The sequence below is a fragment of the Parambassis ranga genome, chromosome 21 (genome assembly GCF_900634625.1).
Source record: "Parambassis ranga chromosome 21, fParRan2.1, whole genome shotgun sequence".
Taxonomy (NCBI): domain Eukaryota; kingdom Metazoa; phylum Chordata; class Actinopteri; family Ambassidae; genus Parambassis; species Parambassis ranga.
The window spans coordinates 22,595,921-22,618,605 of record NC_041041.1 but is presented as its reverse complement, the minus strand read 5'-3'; the positions used below and the strand labels follow the sequence as shown (position 1 = coordinate 22,618,605).

Here is a 22,685-nt window from a genome sequence, read left to right as displayed (position 1 = left end):
ACAGGCCAGCTAAATAATTGGTCTAATTTGAGACATGAGTGGCCTTAAGTCTCAGCTGGACGTGGCAGGTGTTGTCTGAAATGGTGAGCTTCTGACAGACAGCCATCACTGACACAGCCAGACAAAAACTGAAGGGCAGATAATGCAGGCAGAATGAGAATAATTAGTAAACACCATTCTGTTTAGTGCCTTAGCACCTAAATAAGCTTCCATTAAGCCATAGTCTAGACTTCTTCTACATATCCTGTGTGTTCACAACACTAAACAAATTTATGTTTTAGATGATGTGTGAGTCTTCACTTGCCACAAGCTAACTTCAGCCAATACTAATTCCATTTTAGAAAGACTTGATCAAAAGTCAAAATCCGTGCCTAAACTGGTACTGGATTTAATCATTTGGACGCAAATGTAGGAGTCTCTCCGTGCACGGAGACACACATAATGTAGTGCACTGTAGAAAGTTAGCGTGCGTGTTAGTTGGTGAGCGTGCAGACCGAGCGTGTGTGGTGACAGAGGGAGGCGGGGACGTCCGCAGAATAAAGGCTTTATGAGATGCGGTTACTAGCGAGCTGACAGAGCGGTGGCAGCCCGGAGACAGACTGCCAGAGACACGACAGCTTCTTTGACAGACAGAGCGGCAGGCGGCCAAATAGGATGTTGTCAGACCGCTGATTCACCTCTTGCCCCGTCGGTTAACTGCGGTGAGAGCGGGACAGACCCACTAACCGCACAACGACGCGCCGACGTCTGTGAGAGAAGAGGGCACAATGGGCTCCGCTTCGTCCTCATACCGGGTCATTTACTTGGACCTGGACGGCAGGATCCAGAAGGTAACAGGCCCACTCACTCTCCATAGGCTTATGAAGCGTTGCAAAAGTACTTTGACTTTAACAACAAGTCTGAGGAGGCTTTTAACTTCTGTAGTGTTCATTATCAAAAATCAGAATTAAAATTCCTTTATTTAGCCCCGAGGGGAAATTCTTTCTTGTTACAGACATGTATATCCAACCAAGAATCAGAAATCAAAGATGTCATGGAGTTCAAATATATAATAAATAACTAAGTAACTAAGTAGCATTTTAATCCATGAGGTGTATGTAAAGAAGAGCATATTTACCTCTGTATAAGCCTTTACATAGTAAAGAGCATGATATACAAGAGTATATGTGTGAATGTACAATGTGTGAGTGACTGTTACAGTTCAGAGTTCAGTAGTTTGATTAAAAGGTAGGCAGCTTAAAGCGAGGTAAGGAGTCAACGACATAAAGCCACGTTAGAAATGAGACAGTCTACAAGCAGCAACCAAGTTTATTTTTATAGCAATACATATAAATAACACTTAAAATGTAATGTCCTGTTATGGTTTCGTTTACTTTTATTTATATTCTATACATTCTTGTATTAATGTGATTAAGAAGTCTTTGCAGTAATAAAACCTTAAAAGACATACGTTAAGATTAAGATAAACTTCATTGATAAAACTACTAAATAATATCAACTGTAATACTATTAGCTGTTGAACATTGTGTGTCAGTTTGGGGTTAACTAATGTGCTGTTTCTATTATTATGAGGAATACTCAATATTTCTTTATTTAATACATGTGGAGCGGCTAAGGTTAAAATGATGTGTATGAATCATCACCTTTCAGTGTAACCTGTTAGGCTGTGTGTGTGTGTTGAGGGAGAGCTGTAGAGGATATATGTGTTTAATTGCTCTGCAGGCTGAAAATCTGCAGATTTGTTTGGATATTTGTTGTTTAGATGTCCTTCTGCTCCGGTTTACATAGAAAGAAATAGGAGCACTCACCACACACAGCTGCACACTCAAAATGTAGGAAACATAAATTTAGCACACACTTTTTTATTATTGACCATTTATTTCTTACAGACAACTACAGCAGAGTAATGTTTGTTGATTTGTCCTATAAAAGTTGAAGATTTACACTGTCCATCACCACAGTGATGTGTGAAGGCACCTGTTTACATTGTCCAACCAATAGAGGAGACATGGCAGCTGATAAAAAGCTGGATTTATTGCATTGTCTTTTCTTGATGGAGTTCACACACACTGTACAAGCACATGCCATTTCCTCATGATGGTAGAGGTTGTACATGAGAGATGGAAACATGATTTAGTTGCTGTGTCATGAAAGTTCATTAGTACATAAACATACACACTCATCTTACAGTTACATATCAGAATGATATAGTCTGTGTGTATTTCCTGCAGCTCGATGGCTTGTATTCACTGTCAATAACATAGAACTGTTTGCTTAAGATTTGTGGTCACTTGTTGCTATAGGCTGCAATTGTTTGCTGTAGATACGTCACCTTAAAGGTGGTGTTAGCAGACACTACTACTTACATTTGAATTTAGGTTTTAAGATAAGATTCGTTTGTAGGTCAGGGTCATAAATCAATGATGGTAAAGTTCAAGCTGCTGGTGGTGCTGCTTCTGAAATGAATCCTATCCTATATAAAGTGAATGTTAAGTTGATGCTCAGTGCGAACCCAGTGGCTTGGTTGTTTATGACTTTGACTGTATATTTTGGAGCAAAATGAATGTGAGGCCAATTGGACACCTAAAACTTGTTTGATATATGACGATAATGTTCCAGATGTATGTTGCTGCAGTAGTGATGTTCAGTTGGGAGACAGCTGTTTTGAATAACAAATGTGTTGTGTAGGATGTTAGGGGGAAAGTGTAATACCATCATATCTTTATTTGTGCTCTGCCTTTGTTTTTGTTTTTTTGTTCTCTGATGTCCTCATTCATGTTAATCAGATTTTGGTTTACATGTTATGTTTAAAGATGGCAACTTCTTTATTTGTATAATAGTAGATGTGGCTGACAGGAAAAAAGGAGAAAATGAATTGGTTTAGCACTGGTTAATTCTGTGGAGAGTGTAATGAAAATGATGCCCATTTAATGAGATTGATATTTCTCAGTATTGACAAAGACCATGCACAGTTTTATCATTAGAGAGCAAATATGACACTTTACAGCTGCACAGCCATCTATGCTTTGTCTCTACCTATCATTTCCCCATTGTTCCCAGCTTATGCTATTCAGTGTAGTTATCATGGTCTTTTTGTTCTCCATTAGTGAACTTCAGTTGTTGAGGAATAACAAAAACATATATGACTGTAAGAAGATAGCAGATTCAGTGACGAAATGAGTGGTGGTATTGCAAATCAGTAATGACAAAACTTTTTCTAGTTTGCTAAATGTGAGGAAAACTCGTTCATTTGTTTTGTGTTAGTGAACTGAACTGATCTAGTCTCTATTTTGAAGTGCTGGGATGACTTCTGATATTTATTAGACAGGAATGAACAGGTTGATGTGTTTGAAGTGCTCCTTTCTGTCCCCTAAACTCCATCTTTATTCCTGTCTGTTCCACCTGTGACAGGCTGCCAGTACCAGACTGTTCAAGTGCTCTTTGACCTCTTTCTTTTTGTCAATCATCTCTACTGACTGTGTTAAAGCAGCCCCTCCTACTTCAGCCTCATCATGTCATCGCTCACAGCCTGGCTGTTTGCTGTCTGTAATGCAGTCACATGGAGTCAAAACAAGTAAAAAGTGTAGTGTTAAAAACAAATTAAATGTAATCTAAATAAAGTTTTGTTGCGGTCACGATTCTATTTAATTTTCATCCACCCATTAATTGAGGTCACAAGAGGGTGGTACCCAGCTCAGCTGCCAACAAATGTTCATTCACATTCCCACCTACAATTAATTCAGAAATACCAATTTACCAAACTACGTCAGCGGGAGGAAGCATTTGGAGAAAACTTCATACATATTTCACACAGAAAGGCTCCAGCAGCTATGTTAGAGCACATAACCTTCATGCTGCACCACAAAATCCCCCTGAGCAGAGAAAGAGATCAACTTGCCACTTCTGCACACCAAATGTACCCCAGGTTAGCTCGGTACACTGGTAAACATAGGATCATAATATTTAATTCCTGTTGATCATTATTAATAATTACGTTTAGAAAAAAACATAAAGCAAACTTTGCAAACATTCTCTATTTTTCTTAAAAAACAATCACGCAAATTCTTAGGGTAAAGAAGAGAACATACAGGAATGCTGTTGCTGTGACAGGCTGATCGACCCAGAAAAGAGGTTTGAAAGTAAATGCTAAAGGTAGTGTGCCCATTTATCAAAAAGATACTGTTAGTTATAATGTTTTGTTGCGTGAAGGTAAACTAACTTGTCCTTTCTCAGGTGGTGTTCAGTAGATTCTGCAGCCCATGTGATATTAAGGAGCTATTCTGTACAGCCCTGGGTGTACCAAGGTAAACACACACACGCACACACCCCAACCTGTAGAGTCATGTGATTCCATAGGAGTGATTAAAGTGATTCAGCAGTATATTTTCACATAATACTCATTACTTACTCACTGTTTTACTCTCAGGAACACTAATCTGTCTCTGTTGGATTCTTCTGGAGCCATGGTGTCCATTGACCCCACCATGCCACACAACTCTGAGAGGTATTTCGAAACTGACATCCTATTGATGTGGTTATAGGAAAACTGATTGATTAACAAAGGACACTTGTTAATATAACATAATATCACCTAACATCATGGGCGACATAGCATAACATGACATGACAGCATAAAATAATGTGGAGGCTATTGCTATTTGTTTAACTGAATCTGATCTGAATTCTCACACACCATGAGTTAAAGGTTGAAGACAGGGCAGAAATCTGTGACTCCTGGCAGCTTTTGTCCACACTAAATAAAAAAAGGTTCAGTTACATCCTCTCTGTCCTGTCTCCCTCTTCTTCTCCTCCTCTACCCGGCTGACTGTCAGCAGGAAGGTTCTCCTCATGAGCCGTGTCCTGTTCAAGGTTTCTTCCTGTTAAAAGGGAATTTTTCCTGCCACTGTTGCTCCTAAGGGGGTTTAGGCTCTGGGTCTTTGTGAAGCACTTTGAAACAATTTCTGGTTGTAAAATCTGCTGTATAAACTGAATTGAATAGAATTGAAAGAAAACATGGTTATGACTGTACTGCAGGTTGAGTATGGGCACAGAGTCGGCAGGGCATTTCTGACATCCATTGTATTCTGTCCACAAGTAAATGCAAAGATGCTATATGCCTTACATGCTCAGAAAACACTTTCTTTATTCCATGTGTGAAAATACAATACATACAGTATTCAAGATGCACATCATTTAGTGTTATCAGAATGTTTCCTATGGAGTAGAAGAAAAAAGGGAATTAATCACAAATTACGTTAGTCAAATCCACACTGAAACCTCAAAGTAATGCAAATTAAAAGTCTCTACAACATCAATAACAGTTAGCATAGTAACAGTAACACAATTCTAGGTTATAGACTATGTGTGTGTGTGTAAGCATCTGTCTAAGAGGAAGAATCCATTGCATCTGTTTGAAGGACAGATAGGAGATTTGTTTTACTGTCATGGCACCTTTGCTGTCTGAACTAACCTTTGTGTGTGTCTGTATATGTGTGTATGTGTCTTTCCTTTGTTTAAAAGGTCCCCTTACCGAGTAGTGCCTATGACTGGTGGACAACTTGCTGGTGAGTTCAAGACACAAGCCGACATCCGCATGGTCACAGTCATGACACGAAAGGGATGAAGTTAACTAGTAAAGAGAGACCATAAACCCAGTATGGATGGATATTTGAAATCTAAATTCTAAATAACTAATTTAGAAGTGTGACTATTGCCACAGTGAACAACAATATTTAACCAAATATATCCAAACCAGGTGTCAGACTTTTGTCTATGTAGCACTAGTGATGTATGGTTCTAATATTTAGTTAGGTGAAAGAAATATCTGCAGTGATACAGTGAATGGCTGTGATGTGTTGTTCCTTAATTGTCTCTTGAAACAGCTGTTGTCATGAAAAAAAACAAGGATTATTTTATTATTTTCATTGACAAAATTAGTTGCTGTGGCTTTTTGGAGGCCACACATAAACAGAAACGCAACTCTGAAAATGCTCCTGCATTTCTTCACTTTAATCACTTAAAGTCATATACGGTAAGTTGTTTTATAGCAACTTCACATCACATGAGCACCGAACTCAGACACCAACCTGCTAAATGTTCAGAAACTCTTTCCTTGAATTATTTGCATTAAAAGTTTGACAAAAGTGAAGTGAGAGAAGTAAATACTCATCAGAAGCCACAATCCCATAAACAAATGTGACATTTTAGCTTGTAGCAAAAACTGCTGAGTAGTAGACATGGAATCATGATCTATGTAGGGGCCGTTTTACCACACCCGACCAGGTTAGTGTAGGTGGGAATCTTCTGAAGCGTGTCCTACTGAAGTAATAACAAAGCCCTGCAGGTCCGAGAACAACGTTTCATTTTTGATCCAACGGTCATTATCTCGAACCACTACTGAGCAAAAATGACTTATCCATCTCAATGTTCATAAACATATTACTCATACTGGCTTCCAGACAGGGCTTCACAAAGTGGTTAAATACATCAAAAACTTCCACACTGCACTTTCTGTTACACAGTCACACTTCACACTGCTCTCTACTGCCTGCAGAATACATCACATTAATACTCCTATTAGTATCCTATTAGTATTAGTATTAGTATTATACTACTTAATAAAAATGCACTCACGCAGCAGAAAGTAAAAATTACACATATATCTAGAACAAACCCAGAAGCCACACAAATTCAAACACAAGATAAGTAAGGAGTCTTATACTCAAACATCCATCCATCCATCCATCTTCCACCGCTTATCCGGGGCCGGGTCGCGGGGGCAGCAGTCTAAGCAGGGACACCCAGACTTCCCTCTCACCAGACACTTCCTCCAGCTCCTCAGGCCAGCCGAGGGACATAGTCTCTCCACCGCGTCCTGGGTCTTCCCCGGGGCCTCCTCCCAGTGGGACATGCCCGGAACACACCCTGAACAGAACCGGTGACAAAGGGCAGCCCTGCCGGAGTCCAACATGGAACAGGTTTGACTTACTGCCGGCAATGCGAACCAAACTCCTGCTCCAGCCATACAGGGACCTAACAGCCCTCAGCAGAGGGCCACGGACCCCATACTCCCAGAGCACCTCCCACAAGATGCCGCGAGGGACACGGTCGAACGCCTTCTCCAAGTCCACAAAACACATGTGGACTGGTTGGGCGAACTCCCATGAACCCTCCAGCACCCTGCGGAGGGTATAGAGCTGGTCCAGCGTTCCGCGGCCAGGACGAAAACCACATTGCTCCTCCTTAATCCGAGGTTCGACTATAGGCCTAATTCTCCTCTCCAGTACCCTGGCGTAGACTTTCCCAGGGAGGAGGAGTGTGATCCCCATGTAGTTGGAGCACACCCTCCGGTCCCCCTTTTTAAAAAGAGGGACCACCACCCCGGTCTGCCAGTCCAGCGGCACTGCCCCCGATTGCCACGCAATGTTGCAAAGGCGTGTCAACCAAGACAGCCCCACAACATCCAGAGACTTAAGGTACCCAGGGCGAATCTCATCCACCCGGCGTGCCCTGGTGCCTTGCCGCCGGGGAGCTTTTTGACTACCTCGGCAACTTCAGCACAGGTGATGAACGACTCCACCACTGAGTCATCAGCCTCTGCTTCCATAATGGAAGGCGTGTTGGTGGGATTGAGGAGACCCTCAAAGTACTCTTTCCACCGTCCAACCACCCCCTCAGTCGAGGTCAACAGCTCCCCACCTCCACTGAATACAGTGTTGGCAGAGTACTGCTTCCCCCTCCTGAGGCGCCGGACGGTTTGCCAGAATCTCTTTGAGGCAGAATCTCCTCCATGGCCTCCCCGAACTCCTCCCAGGCCCGAGTTTTTGCCTCTACGACTGCCCTCGCTGCAGCACGCTTGGCCTGCCGATACCTATCAGCTGCTTCAGGAGTCCCACAAGCGAACCAGGCCCGATAGGACTCCTTCTTCAGCTTGACGGCATCCCTGACCTCCGGTGTCCACCACCAGGTCCGGGGATTGCCGCCACGACAGGCACCAGAGGCCTTGCGGCCGCAGCTTCAGACCGCTGCATTGACAATGGAGGTGGAAAACATGGTCCACTCCGACTCAATGTCTCCAGCCTCCCTCGGAATCTGGGTGAAGCTCTCCCGGAGGTGGGAGTTGAAGATCTCCCTAGCGGAGGGTTCAGCCAAACGCTCCCAACAGACCCGCACAGTACGTTTGGGCCTGCCGGGCCTGTCCAGCCTCTTCCCCCGCCAATGGATCCAACTCACCACCAGGTAGTGATCAGTTCACAGCTCAGCCCCTCTCTTCACCCGAGTGTCCAAAACACAAGGTCGAAGGTCAGATGACATGATTACAAAATCGATCATTGACCTCCGGCCTAGGGTGTCCTGGTGCCAGGTGCACCGATGGACAACCTTGTGCTCGAACATGGTGTTCGTTATGGACAAACCATGCCCAGCACAGAAGTCCAATAACAAAACACCACTCGGGTTCAGATCGGGGAGGCCGTTCCTCCCAATCATGCCTCTCCAGGTGTTACTTTCACTGCCCACGTGGGCGTTGAAGTCTCCCAGCAAGATGACAGAGTCCCCGGTTGGGGTGCCATCCAGCACCCCTCCCAGAGACTGTAAGAAGGTCAAGTACTCTACACTGCTGTTCGGCGCATATGCCGAAACCACAGTGAGAGACCTCTCCCCAACCCGAAGGCGCAGGGAGGCGACCCTCTCACATACTGGGGAAAACTCCAACACATGGCAGCTAAGCTGTGGGGCTATAAGCAAGCCCACACCAGCCCGCCGCCTCTCACCATGGGCAACTCCAGAATAGAAGAGAGTCCAACCCCTCTCAAAGAGTTGGGTTCCAGAACCCGAGATGTGCGTGGAGGCAAGCCCGACTATATCTAGTCGGTACCGCTCGGCCTCCCGCACAAGCTCAGGCTCCTTCCCCCCCAGCGAGGTGACATTCCATGTCCCCAGAGCCAGTTTCTGTGTCCAGTGATCAGGTAGCTGAGGCCCCCGCCTTCGACTGCCACCCAATCCACTCTGCACCGGCCCCTTACGGTTCCTCCCACCGGTGGTGGGCCCATGGGAGGTCGGCCCTACGTCGCTGCTTCGGGCTAAGCCACCAGGCGCTCGCATTCGAGCCCCAACCCCGGGCCTGGCTCCAGGGTGGGGCCCTGGCTGCGCCATACCGGGCGACGTCACGGTCCTTGTTTTTCTTTTCTTCATAAGGGGTATTTGGACCGCTCTTAGTCTGGCCCATCACCCAGGACCTGTTTGCCTTGGGAGACCCTGCTGGGGACAACATAGCTCCTAGGATCATCTGGGCACTCAAACCCCTCCACCACAGTAAGGTGGCGGTCCATGGAGGGGATACTCAAACAAAAAGTCATTAATTGGCTCTTACTTGCACAATATTTACGGGTTTAAATGTTCAAACTAAATTTAAGCTAAATGATAATCTGTCCATCTTTGAGTCATTTCTTTTATAAACTGATGAGTAAAAACGTGATGAGTAAAAATATTGGAGTAAACATCAGCTGCTAGCTGCTAACAGTCTAAACCATACTGGCCATTAGCCTGGTGTCCCAGATAGAAAATTCACAGTGCAGTATGAGAAGTCTTGGTAGGGACATGTCAGTTTAACCCAGGGGTTTGGATGAGGTAGGAGACATTTGACTAATCACTAACAACTAAAGTGCAAACAAACCAAGTAGCAATCAGCTCGCCCAAGCCATCACTGCCATCTGTCATAAGAGGGCATTTTTATTATATTAGTGTCAACTTGATGCTAATATTTCCACTTTAGAGTCCTGAGTATGTAGACAGACTCTCATTTGTCTAAGAAATGAGTTGTATATATACAAAGTGCAAAGTGTCAAGTCCAATGTTAGTAATTAAGTTAGTACACATTGTTATATTGGATTAATTTATCACATCTCTTTATATCTTAAGGATAAAGTATAAAAGAACATTTGTGAGAAGTCATAGTAATGTAACACTAATGACAGACATTTTGTAATCATTCCAAACAAGTGAAATTATTGATGGTTTGTTTATGTATTTCTGCTGCTTTTGGATGCAGCTTTTAACAGAACAAGCTGAAGCTGCTTTATTAGTCACAACTGGGATTTTTTTCTAACAACACTAACAAACACTTTGTGTTTACTGACCTGTGACCTCTCCATGAAGCAGTGAATCTGACACAGTGTACATTTTTTTCTCCATAACTACTGGTTTATGGGCCTGTGACATTGAACTTTGCCCACTACAAAGGAGCTTTCAGCCAATAGCAGGCTGTGTTTGTGTGCCCTGCCTGTTCCCAGTGTGCGAGAAGAGGAATCAGACACAGCTTGTTATAACAACAGTCAGTTCCTACTCCCCTCAGGTGTTCTCATGGTCTCTGAGGGAAGGGGACACATTTTATCTACATTACATTTTTGGCTTTGCCATCTGAATGGCTTGCATAATCTCTGTGTGTTCTCATGTGAAAGAGAGAGTATGAGGTGAACTGCTGGATCCTAGCTGTCAGGGAGGGTACATGGTGGGGTAGAGAGACCATTCACTCACACCTACAGCCAAGTTAGGCTGCATGCTTACATGCATTTGCACCCAATATGTAGGTTATATATATAAATTAATATATTGTCGATTTCAGTTTTTAACTACATCTTTGTGTCTTTGTGGGCTGAGAGTCGTGCTTCCTGTTGGCTCTGTATATGTGTGTGTCTGTGTGGGAGTGTCTACTGTATATGTAACACAGCTCCGTGCTGGCTCTCTCTTCAGATAAAGAGGAACTGTTTCAGAATGTACTGACGCAAGTAGCAGAGCAGTTTTCAAGGTAAGCAGATGAGCAGACACGTTTCTCTAATCATAGACTGTCGGTGCTGTGCATGTGCCTTTTGTATATTGATAATGTGTGTTTAAATCAGGTTGTTAGGTTGTGAACTTTGTCTCTATTATGATCCTGTGGTTATATGTGCAATCAGTTTAGTATATTTGCTGGTGTTTATTTTAAGAGTAACTGTAGCACGTTGATGTTATTAAATCTAGTGTTGTTGTCTAGTTATGACTATATTCATATCCGCGTCTTAGTTTTGTCTTTACACCTTTTATTGCCACCAGTTGTTTTAGACATATTTTCTACTGTAGTACTCCTCCAGGTGCTCTGACTCTTAGCTGTACAAAAATAAGCCAATATTCTGCCAATATTGGCCTATCACAAACTTTGTTGTCCAGTAAATAAGGAAGAAAAAGATGTTTACTGTCAGTGTGTCCCTTGCTCTCGTACTAATGTGAATTTAGTCTTGCCTCCTACATCCATATTTGTTATGTTTTATAGATATTTTAAGAATACTGGCTGATATATATCAGTATTACTACCAGGCCCCTACAATCCATTTTAATACAGAGTATTAAGTATAAAGTACATTGTTTATGTGCTTTATATTTGCAACAACACAAAAAAGTTTTGCTGTGTTGTTGCAAATGTAAAGATGATGTTGCATTTTTTGGTACTTTGTAAGGTGAATGATATATGGAAAGTAAAGTAAGTGCAGGGATGGGTTGGCCAAGTGTTTAAATCTCACAGATGTCCTGTCAGTTTTATTAGGACCAGTCAGTACGTCACCAACACCTGGAAACAGGCTGATTTTTGCTCTCAGATGCAGATCTCTGCTGTTTGTTTACACACCTCTCCTTCTGTCTCTATTGCTCATGTGTCTGCAGGGCATTCAAGATCAATGAGCTGAAGACTGAGGTCACCAACCGTCTAGCCATGTTGGAAAAGAGAGTAGAGTGTGAGTTCAAATCTGCCTAATGTCACATTCAAACGCTGTGTTATTGGTAGTATTACAATGTCCCAAATCATACATCTCTTCTAGTGAAGAACGAACACATGATAATGCTTGTGTAACAAATATGTAATGGATTCCTGGCGTGATGTTCTTGTAAATGAATCGGCTCTGACATACAGTCTCAATGAATGGGAACAGAATCCTACACTTTAGCCAAAAAATGACAAGTAGTCATCCAAACATCTTCAGCCTCCACACTGCACTTACTAGGGGTTCACACACCAAGTGCAATGTAGATCAGTTGAATGATGGCCAAGACCTATAAAGCCAGTAACATCTGCACACACACCTGGCTTTATATAAGGTTAGAAAAAACACTCAGTAATAATGTTCTGTACAGTGGACTGAATAGTGTACATTAGCGGCATACCTTGTCTGTGTTCCTCTGCAGTTTATGAAGCTGTGATTAGATAAGTAGATGCTGTGCAGGTTATGTGGTCTCCTTAACCCCCCTGAAAAGGGTCCACATTGAATATATATTAACCTGTTCAGTGCAGAGACAGTTATACAATGTATATAATATGCAGTGTGGGATCATCTTTTTCTCCTCCACTGACCATTGTTTGACATGTTTTTATTAAGCATGAGCAGGAAGTTTGTTCGTCTGAAGGTGACGACCTGCGCTGTACCTACTTGTCTGGTGGAATCTTGGCAACCAGAGCAGATATGTCAGAGCTACTGGCAGCCGTAACAGCTGATGCAGCTGTTGCATAATAACATCCTATGCAAAGACCCTCTAAATCACCATGACAACATGACCTAAGTTTGCTTTGGTCACCATAGTGATTTCACCAACAATATGTTATTCACCTTGTATGATTGTACTGTTTAAAATTATAGGAGCATGGTAGTATACAAAAATAAATAATCATAATCGTCATCATCAGTATCATCATCATATTATTATTATTATTATTTTATTATTATTATATAAATAATAACAATAATTATCCCCAGCTAAACTGAAGAGGCTGAACTCCAGATGTAGTTTGTATCTGACACACAGCCACTTCACACTAGCATGCCAATTTCCTGGTTACCTGGTTGCTACAGCAACAGCATACTTACCCTGCCGTACTCTCATCACTTTGGTCGCCATGGTCACCTATTCTAAAGGGAGCTAAAGTGTTGTTGAAAAGAGGCAGGCGGATGAGGACATACCCACATGTAGACATGGGCAGCAGTTTTGCTGACACTGTCTCCTCTCCTCCACCCAGCCATTCTCTCACTGCCTGCTCTTTCCTTTGTTACGTTGGTCAGAATCAAAACTACTGAGTTTCTAATTCAATTATTCAATTATACGTAATACAGTCTACACAGTGTATGCCATATTTTTGTTCCACAAGCAGTTTACAGGTTTTCTGTTGCTTATGTCAACATCGAGGATGAACTAACTCAATAAGTCTGTCTCTTTATATAATGTAACATGACTTTAATATGTCAGACTATGAGAGTATTTTCAGCTTCCCTCACCTTCACATACACATCACCTCATGAATTGGTGTTGGCCAACATCAATAGATAAGAGGGATTTCTATATGCTTAGTCTTTTTAATTGATTATTTATGTATTGACCAACAAAATATACACCAATTCAAACAACACTACCATTTAATATCTAATATTAAACCTGTAATGAAACTCAAAAGGGTCTTTTGAGTTTCATTACAGGTTTAATATTAGATGCATACATGGAGCAAATGTGTTTTAATACACATGTGATCAAGAGTTAATGATTTGACAATATAAAGTTTAAAGAGATTTTGACGTGTGTCTGTTTGCAGTGGAGGGCATGAAGGTGGTGGAGATTGAAAAATGTCGCAATGATATCAAGAAACTCCGTGAGGAGATGGCCTCTAGAAACAACAGGTAACACAGCAGCACTAAACCTCCAGCCTCTCCTCACTAACATTTAACTATCAACTATCGTTTGACAACTGATTCAGATTTGTGGATGAAGGACATGCCTGCCTCTATTTTCTGCTTTGCCTTGACTATATGCTCACCAGTAGAGCTCTTGCAATAAAGTAGGAAGCAGGTTGTTACAGTATTGTTTTTTATGTTTGTCATAAACTACCAGTATTTTGATCATCATTTTATCATCAGATCAGCATCCACAATTTCAAAATCCTCTCTCCTATCCTCGCTCTGTTCTCCCTTAAAGGAAGAGGAGAGACATCATTTAACATGATAAAAAAGTACATTTGATGGAGAATTTTCCTTTAGTGTCTGCTTTTTGTATGGGGGCTGCAGCAGTGAGTTGGTGAGGTATGTTGTTTTTAACTTGACTCCAATTTTATCTTTCACTCCACCTGGTCTTCACTGCTGCCACCCACTATCTGTCTATGAGATAGAGAGGACAAGGTGCAGCTCATCGTGACACCAAAATGCCACACAGGCATCATAGTTTTCCGATCTGTTTGTCAGGCGTGGTGATAAAATGTTCAGACACTGCACAAATATACTTTAACCTTCTTGAACTGTGTGTTGAATTGTGTGTCAAACACAGAATAGAAGATGGGAAAAACAGAGAAAATATTGTAACAAACATTTTTTACAGTTTGTGATATAAAATACTGTATAGAATTTTTTCCCCAAGAGTTTAAACCGAGACAACTGGACTCAAAGATTGTTTTTTTAAGACGTTTCTCCACTCCCCTGAGTGGCTTCTTCAGTTGTGCTACTGTTCTGGTGGGGAAACTGTGTTTTTATGTGCTCAGGACCTTTGTGGGTGAAAAAAAACTGGTCCGTCCCAAGGACAAAACTCCCAGGGACAGACAGAGCAGTGTAATCTATGCAGTTCAGTGCAGTGAGGAATGCTCTGATCTCTATACTGGTGAAACCAAACAACCACTACACAAAAGGATGTGACATGACAGGAGAACCACCTCCTCAGGACAGGACTCAGCAGTTCACCTGCTCCTTAGAGACAGTGCTCACTCCATTTGAGGACAAGAATGTCCACATTCTAGACAGAGAGGACAGATGGTTAAAGGTAAAAAACCTCTCTAAACAGAGGAGGAGGCCTGAGGCATCAGCTCTCACCTCCGTCTACAACTCCCTGCCCAGCAGGTTTCACCCCCATTCAAACCCTAACGATGGGCCGTTAACTAGTCCTAGACAAAGTTTCTAGTTGTTAACAACAACAACAACAACAACAACAGGGATTTTATCCACCCACAGAGGTCCTGAGCACATAAAACCACAGATTCCCCACCAGAACATATACTGTTACCCTGTGTCTGTTTTTATTGTTTTTGCATTTTTGGTCACTAACTTAACCCTCATTACTTCCTGATGTTTAGATATCCAGCATTTTCTAAAATCTTTTGTCTTTAAAAGAAAGGGGGACACAACTCTGACCCTACATACATATGTGTGTATGTATCACATAGATATACACATACCCTATGTAGGACATGTATCTGATTAGAAGAGTCAATGAACAATGAACAACAACAATGAACATAATAATAATAATAATAATTGAAACCTTTATTAGTCCCACAATGGGGAAATTGCTCAAGGCAGCCCAGCAAAGAGCGCCATACACCAGTGAGTACACTGGAGGCTATGCAGGTAAAGTGTCTTGCCCAAGGACACACAACAGTGACTAGGGAGGAGTTGGGATCGAACCACCAACCTTCCAGTTACGGGACAACCCTGCTATACCGCTGCGCCACTGCTGCCCAACATAGCAGAGTTACAAGTGTTACGCAATAGTGTTTGTTAGAGCCATTGTGTTTATATAAACGGTATATATATAAATATATATATAAATATATATATATCTGCTTTGGGCTAAAGTTTATTCTGGCTCGTCACATGCTGATCTTTCCTTGTCAGTAATTTCCTGGAAGACAACAAAAAGCTGACTCCTCGCAGAGACGTGCCCTCCTACCCTAAGGTAGGCCTTCCTAGAAAGTCTGCACTGTGTGTTTCTGTTAGCCTCTGTTCTAGGAACCAGGTACAATAAATGCTGGTTCTCCACTATGTGGTTGATTCAAATGTGATTTATACAGTCAAGTTCATAAATACTGAGACAATAATAAGTGCATTGGCATTTGTCCCCTGTACACCACCACGCTGAATCTGAAATAACTTTCTGCTTTTATTCAAGGGTTTTGACCAAAGTACATTCAGGAAATAGAGTACAGATGTATACCCTCCAGAATTCATCCTGCCTTTCTATTATTATTCTGATAGCAGTATTCAGTCAGCAGGGGAGAGATGCAAACACAAAAAAACAAGTTTTATTTTAGAAACACATTTGTTAGTCAAAATGAAAAAAATGTTTGTTTAAGAGCACAGGAATATAAGGAACACTAGGTGAACAATATGTATTACAGTTCAATGAAAGTGTGCATAGTGGTGTGTAGATGTTTGCCCCCGAGCCAGACGGAGGCGGACAGGGTTAACTGCGAGCTCTGTTGCCTGCAGTACATGCTGTCACAACAGACCATAGACGCCCTCAAAAAACCCGCCTTTGATATCTGGCTGTGGGAGGCCAACGAGGTAAGACTGACCAGCTGGCTGAACCCATCTCTCCACTCTCCCTTCCTCTCCCTGTTCCCTCTCCTTCCCTGTGTGTATGTGTGTGTCCTGTGTGTGTAGTACCATCTGTCTAAGGAGACAGTAGAAGCTCTTAGATTGCCTACATTCGATGCTTGGCAGTGGGAGCCCAATGAGGTGAGATCTGTGTCCTGATTAATCCACTGCTTGTTTTGTCAAGGACAGGTTAATAGCTTTTCATTATTACTGATTAATCAGCTTATGACTGAGCTGATGAACTGTTTATTTTCAGTCAGTGAATGTGCTATGTACAAATTCTCATTATTATGTCTTTAACACATGTTTAAGAATGAATGGATCTGATCTTTCTAATGGCTGACACTGTGTCATACTTAGTTGCACTAATGTCAAACCAAGCATCATGCTTATGAAATGTTATGAGTCTCAAAAGCAGCAGAACCAAAAATCATTTGATGCTTCCTTGCTAAAAGGGTAATGCTGCTGTAGTAGCAGGCCTTGTATTGCAACATTGGTAACAGGGTACAGTGATACAGCTATTTCTCTGGGAACAGACCACAGAAGTTGCTTCTTGTGGCTTCACTGCAGGCAGATGTCACACGTTTGGTTAATCTGTGCTTGAAACCAGGGCTTGAAACTAGACAAGCTGCATTGTCTTGAAAAACTCTATAACCTGGGGTAAAGTAATTTTTTTATCACCTGTATATACACAATAAAACATTCAAAAGAATGATGACTGCATTTTAGTAGTCTGGTCCTGAAACTTCAGACTCAATTCTGCTGTGAAGCAAGAGCAAGAGCATATTCTAAGAAGTTCTATTAGGCTGACACAACCCTTAAAGGAAAATAGTTAATAGAGTGGCTGTAACATCTAGGTCACATAAATATCATTTAATTCAATTTCATCACACACAACACATATTTAATTCTATCACTTTCATTGACTGTATCATTTCACCAACAGATCTCCTAAAGTATATGAAATATATGATATATGATATAAAGTATATGAACGTATATTTTCTAGTTCAACCATGAACATTATGATTGAACAAATAAATGCCCATATAGACAAAATAAACACTATGACAATACCTACTGCTTTATTGTAAACTCACTGTTCTTACAAAGTAAGGAAATATGTGTTTGTGCTGCTCATATTGATGCAGTGTTATGGAATAGTATGTAATTTAGGATATTGTTAGTAGCTCATGTTCAGACCAAAGAGTACATGGCAATTTTTCGTTACTATTCAATTCAGTTCAATTTAATTTATATAGTGCTTTTTACAATCAGAACTGACGCAAAACGCTTCACAGAGACCCAGAGCCTGAACCCCCTCAACAGTGGCAAGGAAAAATTCCCTTTTAACAGGAAGAAACCTTGAACAGGACCCGACTCATAAGGAGAACCTTCCTGCTGACAGTCAGCCGAGTAGAGGAGGAGAAGAGGGAGACAAGACAGAGAGGATGAAGGAGAAAGAAAGAGAAACATACATGCAGCAAACATCAAACATTGAAGAGACAGAAGTGATCTTACCAGCAGCATACTACAGGCTACACAGACCACACAGCCACATTACATACCACAGCCGTATAAATAATAATCTTAGATGCTTGAATATACTGATAAAACATAAGAATAGAATATTGTCGAGTGCATACAACACAACACCAGAGTTTGCTCCAAATGCAAAACAAGGTTTCATATCAGTTGTAATAAGAGCCATTCATTTTTTATGTGACAAAGACAAAATCCTTACATTTTCCCAGATGCTGAGCTGCCTGGAGCATATGTACCATGACCTGGGCTTGGTGAAGGATTTCAATATCAACCCCATCACACTCAAAAGATGGCTGGTGAGACAGTACCACCTGCACATTCACAAACTTTTACAGACAACAGCCTCCACATTAAATTAATGTTTTTCAGATTAATAGAAAGCTGCTTGATGGAGGGATTCTGTGATTTAAATAAATGACTGTTTCATTCTCTGTTTAGCTGTGTATTCATGACAATTACAAGAATAACCCCTTCCACAACTTCCGCCACTGTTTCTGTGTGACCCAGATGATGTACAGCATGATCTGTCTCTGCAGCCTTCAGGTAATCAAGTAATATTGTTCCTCTAACCAACTTCCTCTACTGTGGAGCATGCCTACATTAACATTTTAGAGTAGGGCTTTGCTGCTGGTGCCATGGAAACTACAGTGAAAAAAGGAGGGAGAACTTTATTTTTGACAGGACAGAAAGATGGAGAAATAAAGAAGTTGGTGTGTTGTCATATTTTGTGGATGTGTAGATAATTTTCGTATTTGTTATTGTAAAGGCACACTGCAGCTATGTGCCCTGGTCATCATCGTCATATTCTCATCTTTATCTGAGACTTAAATAGTAATAAATAGATGATAAAACAACACATGCTGAGGGAAAAACTGTACTGTCATGGAATTGAGAAAGGTCTAAGAAGAGAGGAGAAAGATGGCATGAGGAAGAGAAGAGTAGGGGGAAGGAGATCTCCTTCACACTGTTGTCAGGGACAACTGCTCACTACAGATTTAATTATCATAGGCCTAATGACTGATTACTAAACATCTGCACCAGTGATTTGCTAACAAGGTCTTTCTCTCTCTCTCTCTCTCTCACACACACACACACAAAGAGTAGTGGGGCAGTTTAATAGTAAAAAATGTGATCATACACATTAGGGAAGGACGTGAACTATTTATTATTAGATTTACCTTGTTTATATATTGAATTCAATAAATGTGTGTGTGCTTGTTTTTTAAGGAAAAGTTCACTCAGGTAGACATTCTGATTCTCATGACGGCAGCAGTGTGTCATGACCTTGATCACCCTGGGTTCAACAACACGTAAGTAACAAACACACAAATCTAAATATTTCTGCTCCTTTTTTCACTTCATAGTTTGGGTTTTACTGTCCCTGTCCCTGCTTCTGTCTTGTAAATCACCACTACCTGTCTCCTTTTCTCTCTAACCTCTGTTGCTCTTCTTTACAGGTACCAAATAAATGCCAGAACAGAGCTGGCAGTTCGCTATAATGACATTTCCCCCTTGGAGAATCATCACTGTGCCGTGGCCTTCCAGATCTTCTCTCAGCCTGACTGTAACATCTTTTCCAACTTTGATCCTGAGGCCTTCAAACAGATACGACAGGTAGGGGCTGGGCTTAAGGCACAGATATGGTCAGATATTAGCCTAAATATCTGACCATATCTTTGTTTGTCTGTGGATGCTCTCATTCATCCAGGTCACGTTATGTCAAAGAGTTTAAATGGAGGCAACTGGACTCATGGATAAGATAAGATAGACAATCCAAAGTCTTTTTCAGGGAGTGTCAGAACAGGGTACCTAATTTAACAATATTTAGATTAAGTCCTGTGAGGCGTGGACATGATGTGTTACTGACCAATGATGACAGACTAGCTGCTCAATCTTTAGCTACATTTAGGCCTAAGACCCTTCTTGTGTATTTTAGTCCATAGATACACGGACTGGCCTCTCCTCTCCTGTTGGTAGTACAGCTTTCTGTCAATTACTTGTTCTTTTTCCAATGCTTGCAAATAGTGACCGGTTTCCTCTTGTACTGGTTAGTGGGGTCCTTCTTTAGCGACTTGTTGGCGCCTGTGTCATTGAGGAGATCTATGATTTTGGAGTGGTAGTCCACAGTATTTATGATGTATTTATGATCTGTGATGATGATGGTCTGCTTCACTTTGTTCATCAGGGAACCATCACGCTGATCCTGGCCACAGACATGGCGCGTCACGGTGAGATCCTGGACTCCTTCAAGCAGAAAGTTGACAACTTTGATTACACAGATGAGGAGCATGTCACCTGCGTAAGATGGGTTTTGATGATGATTTGTAACTCGCAGTTTAGCTTGTGTGGTTCGTTTTCTGACATCCACAAATCAGTACTAGCATCTGATCTTATTATAACCACCAATACCACCTTTGCCCTCTGACCCTGGCAGCTGAAGATGGTGCTTATCAAGTGCTGTGACATTTCCAATGAGGTGCGGCCCATGGAAGTGGCTGAGCCCTGGGTTGACTGCCTGCTGGAGGAGTACTTCATGCAGGTGGGAAATTATCATTGATACAAATAGTAAATTAAAACATTTTATTAGTTGATGTCAACACACACTGAAGACGCAACGTGATAATAGTGCTTCTTTTACAGGGTAGTCTTTTTATATGGTCCTGTTTTGAGTGTAGATGTATGAACCTTTAGAAAATGTTTCCCTCCGGTCACAGTGTATGTTTGTATGGCTCAGAGTGACAGAGAGAAGGCTGAAGGGCTTCCTGTGGCTCCATTCATGGACAGAGAGAAGGTTACCAAGCCGACGGCTCAGATTGGCTTCATCAAATTTGTCCTCATTCCCATGTTTGAGACTGTAATGAAGGTGAGAATGCAGCACACTGTAAGTTTTAAAACATTTTAAAAACATAAAACAAAACACAGAAACAGAAGAATTCTGTTTGTTTTACACAGTATATGTACTACAACTACACAAACAAAAACAATGCTGAAGCATAAGGGCCAGATTCTTTTTTAGCATCTTGGTATGGGCCTTGGTAATCGGCCATGCTGTAAACATTTCTGGGAGGCCTTACTTGTCTACTGAAACCTGACACTGAAGTATCTCTGAGACTACTGAGATTTGTAGTTCTACATTCCACTCTGAGACACACTGGAGTATCATGTTCTTAGTATGACTGCTGCAGCCAATTAAGGTTGGACATTTTGTGTTACTGTACTGCTGACTGTAACATCTGTAGATGACAACACTGAGATTGTGTGTGTATGTATGTGTGCATGCCAGCTCTTCCCACAGATTGAGGAGGCAATGGTGCAGCCACTCAGGGAATCAAGAGACCGCTACGAAGAGCTTAAACAGATTGATGATGCCATGAATGAGGTTAGAGGCTTCCTACAACAGGTAGTTAGTTGGTGTAAGTGAAGAGGATGCAGAGGATGTAGTTAGGTGGATCAGATGATTCGCTGTGGCGACCCCTGATGGGAACAGCCGAAAGTGGAAGAAGATATGAGGTTATTATTATATATTGCATTAATGCGTGAATTGGAATTCATGCATAGTAAAATGTTGAACTTGTATAATCCTGTAGGTTAGTCATTAAAAGTTCCAGCCATTGTTTCATTGCTGTGAGAGTTGTTCATGTTGTAGGGCTTGAGATAAAAGAAAAACATATTAGCATGAATGTAGCCGGCAACTGACAACCAATATTCCCTGCAGGTGCAGAAGAAGAAAAGTGAAAACCTGACTATGGGTGGGAAGAAAAAGTAGAACATTTTAAAAGGTAGGTGTTTGCTGTAAGTGCATATCATCTTCAGAAACACATTTTTATGACCTGAATGTGTGTCTTTCAGCAAATACAAGTAGAACACAAGAAAGAGGCATCAAGTAAACTGGAACTATCAGACACCCAGGTCTGCTTGGGGCTGTCCTCTATCCGAATTGTGCCTGTCAAAGACCAAAGGACCAGCAGTGTGTGTGTTCTGAGCAACATTACTGGAAAGTGACAGACTGTGTGTGAGTCAGCGTTACAAACTACTGACAGACTTGAGGATCAGATAGACAATCCAAAGTCTTTTTCAGGGTATGTCAGCATTTGTACAGAACAGGGTACTTCATTGAACAATATTTAGATACATCTTGCATTGTTTTTTATTTTAAATGTTGTTTTTTACAGATTGTACAGATTTTTAGTGATCTTTGTTCTTTCCTACAAAAAATAAAATAAAAATATGATCCTGTCTGGAATATTGGTCTCTTTGCACTGACACTATGATCAGGGTCCAGATGTCAGTGTTGGTATTGTTTGCTTTCATTTAGGAATTTTCTTTTCTAACAACAACATTATTAATAATATAAGTGCTGGACCATCATAATGACACTACAGAATTGTTATTTGTAATTTTTAGGTCAAAACTAGATATTCCATTTTGATTCCATATTGACGGACATCATTGGCTGTGTGAAAGATGGTTGACCACAAAAAGTGATGGCGAAGGCAAAATGTCCAGAGCCTCAAGTGGACACATGACCAGATGGATAGGTGCTCAAATAGAGGTACAGTAGGTGACTGTGGCTCTAGTGGTAAAGTGATTCAAACCCTTCACCACCAGTTAGGGTTGATTAACCCTCAAGTTGCACCATTGGTGTTTGAATGTGTGTGCACAAAAGTGACACTGAATGTAAAAGGGCTGCATAAATACAGACCATTTACCATGTCTTCACCATGTTTCAATGGGTGTTGATGGCAACAGTCAATAAATACTTTCATACAGTAA

General features: G+C 41.5%; 2 protein-coding genes across 5 annotated transcripts in view; both read left to right on the top strand.

Annotated features, from left to right (window-relative positions):
* The window catches only part of slc37a1 (solute carrier family 37 member 1), a 34,334-nt gene extending 32,884 nt beyond the window's left edge, over positions 1–1,450 (top strand). Inside the window, exon 21 of the transcript XR_003669335.1 lies at positions 1,445–1,450. The gene's annotated coding sequence lies outside the window, so the exon portion shown is untranslated. The remainder of the gene's footprint in view (positions 1–1,444) is intronic.
* pde9aa (phosphodiesterase 9aa) lies at positions 558–22,155 on the top strand. 4 transcript variants are annotated; one of them, XM_028393458.1, is made up of 19 exons: positions 558–830; positions 4,234–4,304; positions 4,427–4,504; positions 5,521–5,564; positions 10,750–10,804; positions 11,692–11,762; positions 13,604–13,688; positions 15,666–15,726; positions 16,434–16,508; positions 18,122–18,208; positions 18,351–18,455; positions 19,140–19,222; positions 19,370–19,526; positions 20,098–20,211; positions 20,347–20,451; positions 20,647–20,775; positions 21,196–21,291; positions 21,628–21,691; positions 21,762–22,155. In XM_028393458.1, exons 1-18 carry the CDS (start codon positions 768–770, stop codon positions 21,676–21,678), a joined length of 1,530 nt encoding a protein of 509 aa, XP_028249259.1. In that variant the 5' UTR covers positions 558–767; the 3' UTR covers positions 21,679–21,691; positions 21,762–22,155. The 4 variants fall into 4 exon arrangements, with proteins under 4 accessions (XP_028249259.1, XP_028249260.1, XP_028249257.1 ...); XM_028393459.1 differs by lacking the exon at positions 16,434–16,508 and adding an exon at positions 16,260–16,334; XM_028393456.1 differs by having other exon boundaries at positions 5,491–5,564.
* Positions 22,156–22,685: the final 530 nt, after the last annotated feature.

Bases quoted from the DNA above. Each gene is read 5' to 3' on its own strand.
- pde9aa (XM_028393456.1), top strand. From the start codon at position 768: ATGGGCTCCGCTTCGTCCTCATACCGGGTCATTTACTTGGACCTGGAC. The intron at 831-4,233 runs GTAACAGGCCCA...GTCCTTTCTCAG, and splicing joins TGGACGGCAGGATCCAGAAG to GTGGTGTTCAGTAGATTCTG. The intron at 4,305-4,426 runs GTAAACACACAC...TTTTACTCTCAG, and splicing joins ACAGCCCTGGGTGTACCAAG to GAACACTAATCTGTCTCTGT.